The sequence below is a fragment of the Gekko japonicus genome, unplaced genomic scaffold, assembly GCF_001447785.1.
Source record: "Gekko japonicus isolate JY-2015 unplaced genomic scaffold, Gekko_japonicus_V1.1 scaffold317, whole genome shotgun sequence".
NCBI classification, from domain to species: domain Eukaryota; kingdom Metazoa; phylum Chordata; class Lepidosauria; order Squamata; family Gekkonidae; genus Gekko; species Gekko japonicus.
In genome coordinates, this window is record NW_015162487.1 from 878,035 (window position 1) to 886,695 (window position 8,661).

At 53.5% G+C, this 8,661-nt stretch overlaps 1 protein-coding gene across 1 annotated transcript; it reads left to right on the forward strand.

The window, feature by feature from the left end:
• The first annotated feature begins 845 nt into the window (after window positions 1-845).
• Window positions 846-2,640, forward strand: FZD5 (frizzled class receptor 5). Its single transcript, XM_015405940.1, has one exon. It carries the CDS (start codon window positions 857-859, stop codon window positions 2,588-2,590), a length of 1,734 nt encoding a protein of 577 aa, XP_015261426.1. The 5' UTR covers window positions 846-856; the 3' UTR covers window positions 2,591-2,640.
• Window positions 2,641-8,661: the final 6,021 nt, after the last annotated feature.

The window sequence follows — 8,661 nt, forward strand, 5'->3', positions numbered from 1 at the left end:
CCCTCTCCCCGGAGCTGGGAAAGGGGCGTCTCCCCGGCGGCGGCGCTGGGCGGTCCCGGGGGCCGGCCCGGCAGCGGCGCGCTTTAGAGCGCAGGTGGCTTCGGCGGGGAGCGCCAGTCGCCCGCGGTGGTGGTGGTGGCGGCGCTTGTGCGGCTGTCGGGGGCGCCTGTTGCCCGCAGCCAGCGGCGGGGTCGCCCCTTCCTCGCTCCGGGCCCACCTCGACCAACTCCAGGAGCCGGAGCCCGCCAGAGGATGCGGCGGCAGCCCGAGCGGTGGACGGGCCGCTCTCCGCCTTCTCTTCCTCCCGCTCCACGCGGCCGGCCCGGGAGCGCGGCCGAGCGGCTGCAGGGCGCCCAGCTCCGCCGGCCAACTTCCTGGCGAGCAGAGTGAAGCGGCGGGTCGGGGCCCGGGGAGCGCGTGGCGGCGGCGGCGGGCGGAGGGGCGTGCATGGCCGGGCGGGGCCGGGCGGCTTCCGAGGAAGGGACTTTTGGACTCTGCCGCTTGGAGACTTTCCAAGGCAACTTTTCCCGGGCGGGATCCGGGGCTGCGCGGCCGACCTCGGCCCGCCTCTGCCATGGGCGGCTTCGTCTGGAGCGTGGTCGGGTTTAACCCCCCGTAAGGCACCTGCCCGGCCGGCCCCCGGCGGAGGGAGGGAGCGAGGGAGCAGCCCGGCGGCGGGGGCCAGACGCTGGTTCGGAGCATGTGCGCCTCGGAAAGGCCCCTGGAGGGAGACGCCGCCGCCGCCGCCGCGCCACGAGTCCCTCTGTCGGAGCGCCGCTGAGTCGTCGCCGTCTTCGCTTTTCCCAAGCGGCCCTGGGCGAGTGTGGCGGCTTGACCCCGGCCGAGGCTGCCGGCCATGGCCGGCTTCGGCCCCAGCCTGGGAGACACCCTGCTCGGCCTGTGGCTGCTCCTGCTGGAAGCCCCGGCGCTGGTGCCCGCCGCCTCCAAAGCCATCGTGTGCCAGGAGATCACGGTGCCCATGTGCAAGGGCATCGGCTACAACCTGACCTACATGCCCAACCAGTTCAACCACGACACCCAAGACGAGGCCGGCCTGGAGGTGCACCAGTTCTGGCCCCTGGTGGAGATCCAGTGCTCGCCGGACCTCAAGTTTTTCCTCTGCAGCATGTACACCCCCATCTGCCTGCTGGACTACGCCAAGCCCCTGCCGCCCTGCCGCTCGGTGTGCGAGAGGGCCAAGTCGGGCTGCTCCCCGCTGATGCGGCAGTACGGCTTCGCCTGGCCCGAGCGCATGAACTGCGACAAGCTGCCCGTCCTGGGCAACGCAGAGGTGCTGTGCATGGATTACAACCGGACCGAGGTCACCACCTTGCCCCCCTTTTTCACCAAGCCCACCCGCCCCTCCAGAGGTGGCCAGAAATACCTCCCCCCGTTAACGGGTCAGCATCCGCCTGGGGACTGCCGGCGGGCCTGTGAGTGCCAGGAGCCCCTGGTCTTGATCTCCAAAGAGACTCACCCCCTCTACAACAAGATCAAGACAGGCAACGTGCGCAACTGCGCCATCCCCTGCTTCCAGCCCTACTTCACCCAGGACGAGAAGACCTTTGCCACTTTCTGGATCGGCCTCTGGTCCGTCCTGTGCTTCATCTCCACCTTCACCACCGTGGCCACCTTCTTGATCGACATGGAGAGGTTCAAGTACCCGGAGCGGCCCATCATCTTCCTGTCCGCCTGCTACCTCTTTGTGTCCGTCGGCTACATCATCCGGCTGGTGGTGGGCCACGCCAGCGTGGCCTGCAACCAAGACTACAACCACATCCACTACGAGACCACGGGGCCGGCCCTCTGCACCGTGGTCTTCCTTCTGATCTACTTCTTCGGCATGGCCAGCTCCATCTGGTGGGTCATCTTGTCCCTCACCTGGTTCCTGGCGGCTGGGATGAAGTGGGGGAACGAGGCCATCGCCAGCTATTCCCAGTATTTCCACATGGCCGCCTGGCTGATCCCCAGCGTCAAGTCCATCGCCGTGCTGGCCCTGAGCTCGGTGGACGGCGACCCGGTGGCCGGCATCTGCTACGTGGGCAACCAGAACCTCGACAAGCTCCGGGGTTTTGTCTTGGCGCCTTTGGTAGTGTACCTCTTCACGGGGACCATGTTTCTGCTGGCGGGGTTCGTGTCCCTCTTCCGGATCCGGAGCGTCATCAAACAAGGAGGCACCAAAACGGACAAGCTGGAGAAGCTGATGATCCGGATAGGGATCTTCACGGTGCTGTACACCGTCCCGGCGACCATCGTGGTGGCCTGCTACATCTACGAGCAACACTACCGGGAGAAGTGGGAGCGCGCCCAGAACTGTTCCTGCCCCGGGGACAAGCAGAAGCCGAAGCCCGATTATGCCGTCTTCATGTTGAAGTACTTCATGTGCCTGGTGGTGGGCATCACCTCGGGGGTCTGGATTTGGTCGGGCAAGACCCTCGAGTCTTGGAGGCGGTTCACAGGGAGGTGTTGCCAGAGTGGGAAGCCCGTGGGCACACCCATGTACAGCGACGCCAACACGGCTCTGACAGCACGGACCGGGGTGCCCAGTTCGGCTTCCTACCATAAACAAGTCCCCTTCTCCCATGTATGAAAGCAAAAGCGGCTTGCTCGTTGGGAGCAGGTAAGCGCGGCGTGACTCGAGACCCCGACTGGAAAGATTTCAGACACAGAACCGGGGCTTTCTCTTTTCTTTGTGCGTCTCCCGTGTGATGTCTGACTCAGCCTCTGGTGTCACGTTTAACTATTTAATTTGAGAGACGATGGTTTCGAATCCATTCCGCTCGGCTGAACTGGGATGTTGTGTGTCCGACAGATGTTTGTCGCTGGTTTCTAGGTAGCCGGACTTTAAAAAACCTGTGTAATGCTTCTTTTTAAAAAAATTTCAGCAACACGCGCGCACAACTACTGAAGTGGAAATACAAAGAAGTGGTATGGAGGGAGGATCTACTTTTAAGACGGGCCGCTTGGGAAGCAAGACTCCGGTTTCAGGTTTTATTTTTGGAGGGCTTTAAATCCACCCTCGGTCGCTTTTGACACCCCGTCCGTGCCAAATCCCATGCCAGGGAGCCTCATAAAGGATCGTGGCACGGGTATTAGTTTCTCCTGTGCAGCTGCAAGGAAGGGGTTTTAAGAATTAAAGAAGTAGGAAGGGCAGTATGTCAGTTCTGAGGGGGATGCTTTAAGGAAGCCCCCCCCCCGCCAGATCCAGAATGAAGGCACCATCTTCACACGTGGCCTTTCCCCCCTCTTTCTTTGCCAAAAAAAAAAAATGCTTCTGGTGTTCCTAGCATAATGCCCGAAAGCTGCTTTTAAACATAACTGAACTTTGAAAATGTTTTCTCGCACTCTGTCCTGGTGCACTGGACCCTTCAAAAACAGGGTGGGGAGGAGGGGAGGGAGAATGTTGTAAGTCCAGTACCCGTAACAGGTTTCTCGCAAAACTTAATTTGAGTGCTTAATCCCCTTTGGCATAAAGGAAGGGAACCAGACAGCAACTGAGATGACGTGGTAAGGAAATTGCTTTGACCACAGTCCTGGATCTGGCTGCCTGATCCGAGGCGAGTTTATTCTGAAACGGAGCTCACTGAATCCAGTGGGACTTACTCCCAAGTAATTACACCCCAGAACCTTAAAAAACACCAGGGGGGAGGGGGATTTGATTTCCTGGAACCGCTTTCCCTCCCACACTAGTCTGTCTTTGTATCTCCTCTCCTGCCTACCGCTCTTGGGGTTCTATGGTTTTAAATGTTTGGCTGCTATTCGTAAAGGGGGAAAGATGGGATCAGTACCAGAAACCTTTGTGAGCAGATCTCTGTGGAGTATAGTTTCCATGCCTCTCCCCCCTCTTCCCCAGTAGAAAATAGGACTCTACCGCTAGTGCAGTCTCCAAAAGTTGAATTAGCCGGGCCAAAACCAAAATCACGGGCAAGGATAATCACACCCCGTCTCCTTGCAGAGGGGGCTGAAGCGCTGGCTGCAGAGACCCTTGTCTGTCCAGCTGTTATCCTTTGTAAGCTGACCCCTCCCCACGAACGCAAAGCAGTATTAGATCTGGCAGTGGGTCTACGCCAATGCAAAAATCTTTGCACTTTAAATGTCAATGAGGACGCAGAAAAAAAGACTCCCCCCGCCTGCACCAATTCTGCTCATCGGCTTATTTCTCTGACACATTCAGTCAGCAAAGAGAATGACAGTTTTATTGATTTTTCCACCAAGTGGACAGTTAAGAGGTTTGGAGAGAGACCAGCCACGGGGGAGGGCAGGAAGGGAATGTCGATTCCTCCCCCCCACCTTAGCTAGGACCACGGGGGTAGCCCCCCTGCACCAACCTACAGCACTGGGCATGCCTGGGGAAGGACACTGCTGTGGCCACTGGGTCGTTTTGCTTTTCCGTGGGCAGACCGGCATGGGGGCATCCAGTGCATGGGGTGCCCCGCATGCATCAACGAGCCATCCCAGGTCAAATACTGCAGGGCGACTTTTCAAATCCTTCCAAGACAATCCATTTCCATTGGAATCTGTGTGTGTGTGTGTGTGTCTCTTCCTTCTCCTCCCCAGAAGAAGTTAAGCGCTTGCTTAATACTGTCTTCTGCTGAAAGCAACAGAATGAGATGTACTTGACGTACCTGGGTTTTGACAGAAAAAAAAACCAAATTCAGTGCTGGGGCGTTGATCCTGCCGACATTCCCGTGGATAAGATTTCTGTCCACAGAGTGTGACTTGCTTGCCTCCCCCCCTCTTGGCGGCTCCCGAAATGCCACTTCTGAGAGATGCGGGCCATCCCTCCCCCCTCCCAGGGCAGCATGAATGGGGCAGTCTGAGGTCTGTGGAAATCACCCTCCCCTCCTGTCATTGGCAATCCTCCGCAGGATCCGACCTTCTCTCCAGTTTGCTGGCATCATCTTTTTAACGAGAGTAGCTTTTTATGGTTTGTCCATCTGTGGCCGTCCTGCCCTTTAAAACCGTATAATGGCACCTTTTTGGGGACCAGCAAATCCTCTCAGCCCCAGTTATGTAGGTCCACTGAAGCAGTTCTCTCAGAGCATCTGTCCTGCCCCTGCTTACAGCACAGTGGGGAAGAGGCCTTGGTTTAGGCTTCTTTCCCTCACAGGAGGTGGCTACTGTGCTGCTGAAGAAACATGAGAGGAGTTGTACGACCTCCTCTTGGCTGGAAGGGGGACGGGTTTGCTGGCCTTCGCTAAACAGAGCGTGCTTTGGGAGAAGTCACAGTTCACGGGCAGGATGGACGCACCACGGGTGGTATCAGAGGGTACACAGGGTACCTTGGGAAGTTTGATGGAGACAAGGCCGAAACCTGGCCTGGGCCGGTCTGGACATGGCAACACTTCCCTTTCCCCTCTAAGATCCTACCAAAGAGAAGAAAGCGAGGGAAGTGGATCACTGAGAACTGTTTGGCTAAGTTTGTAAGGGTTATCAGACTTGTGGATTTCATGGGTGCCACCCCAGCACCCACTCACCATAAACAGAGACCTCAGCCACTGAAGCAGAGACCTTGCTTTTAATTTAAAACAACAACAAAATAGTGCCACTGAAAGCACAGGAGTTAGAGAATTCAAAGAAAACTAAGGAAGACCACAGTGGTAGAGCCAGAACACCAGGTGGGGGTGGAATTGCGACCCATAACATTTCCCTCAGGGATCATGGGCCTTTGAGGGAAGGAAATTTCCTACTGGCGAGGCCGTTGATTCATTAAAAAAAAAATTTGCAGTGGCATCCCATCCTGAAAATTTTGTTGGCCTCTAAGGTGCTAATGAACTTAAATCTAGCTGTTCTACCGTGTGTTGTGTTCATCTTCTCTCTCGTTGGGCAACCACTCCTCCGATACTGTCTTTGGTTTCAGTGGTCTAACCCTAAATCTGTACAGGGAAGGAGACAGTTCTCTCTGAAGAGTGCAGGTGATATTTGATAGTCTTCTGGCTCCTTCCAGTCCCACAGTTCTGCAGACGGGGTACTTGCCCCATAAGTATGACAGGAATTAGCACGAATTACGGCTGGTAGCCAGAGAGCATATTTCAAATTAACCTGAAAAGCTGGGCGAAGGTGCCCACCGTGGAGTTAAGAAAGCCTCAAGGCTCTCTAGCATTGAGGCCCCCAGGCATGGCACTTGGTAGACACAGCCATCACTTTACCACCACATCCCTGTGGTACACGCTGTCCGCCTCACATCGGCAATATGAGCGGCAGCTTCATTATATTCAAGACTTGGAAGTGCCAGTCAGGGTTGTATTTGGACTGAGACCCCTTGGCGGCTAAGCCCACTGCAGTACTTCTGTGTACGCTACAAGGAAGATTTGTTAGAAGCAGTATTGGCTGTACCTATAGTTGTTGTTTTTTTAAAAAAAGCACACCCACAGAGGTTGGCTGTTCCTTCTATAAATATTACTCAGTAGTTGCTCCTACATCCATCATCAGAGGGAAACCGTAAGATGTTGAGTGCCAAGGAGGTCTTCTCCTTTGCTGGACTCTTAAGTAGAACAGTACCGAATACCTGGATTGTCCAGCACTCAACACTGAGAACACAATCCGATGAACTAGCGGTTTCTAAACTAGGCACTAACCGCATTGCCTGACAACAGACAGGTGCACTGTCTTAAGACCTTTTGTGTGCTTTCCTACCACTAAGAAGATTGTCCCGCAAGTTGGGCTAGTGCTACGAGGTTTATAACCTCTTGTTAGCCTACCACTCCTCCAATACTACCTTTGGCTCCAGTGGTCGAACCCCAAATCTGTACAGGGAGGGAGAGGGTCCTATCTGAAGAGTGCAGGTGATATTTGATGATCTTCTGGCTCCTTCCAGTCCCACAAGTCTGCAGACGGGGTACTTGCCCCATAAATATGGCAGAAATTAGCATGAATTACAGCATGGAGCATATTTCAAATTAAGCCATCCAGTCCAGCAGTGTTACAGGACAATCCACCGACAGGCCGACAGTTTCTTGAAAGTGAAAAATCCAGGTTATGTGATTAAACACAATTGGGACAGACAGTACTTTATTTAACGTCGGCAGTCAACTAGCAAGATGAATGCATTCTTCTTCCCAGGGGTCTAATGGCTGCGAAACAACATTTACACCTTTAAGGATGCATTTGCAGTTATTACCAGTCTCCATAAAGCATGTTGGTTATGTACAAGATGCTCCTACAGAAGCCCCCCAATATTTAAATAAATGTGGGGGTGGGGAGCTACTGCAATGGCATCTTTTTATCAGCTGTGTAAAGTCCTCAATCTGCTCTACAGACACCCAAACAGGTGGGCGCTTGTGGTTGGTAGTTCTGGTTGTACGTTCAAATTGTCCCCAAAAATCAACGCAGACACCATTTCGTTTGGAGAATACGATTTGTTTCCCTTGCATGTAACGGAAAGGGGCTGATGGATATCTGGAAAGTCTCCTCTCTCAAAACTGTAATCCATCTGTGTCACCTTTTTAGGGCTTTTTTTAAAAAAAAACTTGGATGAACCCCTGGCTCTCCTGAGGTCTAGTTCAGCAGCCAGAATACATATTAAACGCAGCCTGTTAATAATTTAAGGAGTTACATTTTTCAGTGTCTCACAAGCTGGATTAGTTCCCGTGAAAAGTACTAAACGGGGAAAGGTACTGCTGGATGCGAAAGGGAAGAAAGACCAAAAAAGATAACAAGCAACAAAGACTGAAATGTTGCAGCTTTCCAACACACTTTCGAAGTACACATTTTTAGCCTCATCACTGGTGGGGATACATTTGGGTCTGGACGCTGCGTACTCCAATACATTGGCAAGACAGAACGTAACTGTGCCACAGATGGTAAGAGAGTTGTATTTAAAAAAAGAATTTTGTATATACAGAATCGCTAGTGTGATACGGGTTGGGAAGGTCGTGAGAGTCTCGGGGACAAGGATGTGGCTTTGGGCATCAGTCACCAGATGGGGGGCGGGGGGGGGGAGACGACACCAGGGCATTCAGACCGCTTTACTTGATGTCGGATTCATGTGTAGGTCCTGCTGCTATTTCAATTGTGCCTTCTGTAGATGGAGCTTATACATACTTTTTTGCAATATGATTAACAAAATCATGCCAAAATACGCTGTTTTGTGTTTGTTTTTTTTAAAAAGGAGAGGCGAGCTGATTCTGTAAAAAGCTTTAAAGAGGTCAATAAACCACCTTCGAACTGTTGCCTTAATCTCCTTGCCTAAGTCATGGCTATTAAGGGATCGTACTCTAATACGAGAAAACAAAAATGGTCCGAGGCTTATTTAAAAAATCAAGCCAGCACACCACGTACACCGGGCTGCTTCAAAAATAGCAGTCGTGCAAAAATGATGCACATGGAATTTTTTGGGGTGCACATTTTGTTTTATGTAGGGGGATACTTAGCAACTCCTGAAAGGGGGGGGGGTGCTGGCAGAACACTGAGGCGTGGTGCTGGGGGCCTGCGTCCAGAGGCAAAAGGAAAATCTTGTGTACAAGACATTCTACGCTTATTGTAGTACAGTGTTCTAGCTGAGAGCCAGTTTGGTGTAGTGGTTAAATGCATGGACTCTAATCTGGGAGAGCCGGGTTTGATTCCCCAGTCCTCCACTTGCACCTGCTGGATGACCTTGAGCAAGCCATAGTTCTGACAAGAGCTGTCCTTGAAAAAGAGCAGTTTCTGTCAAGAGCTCTC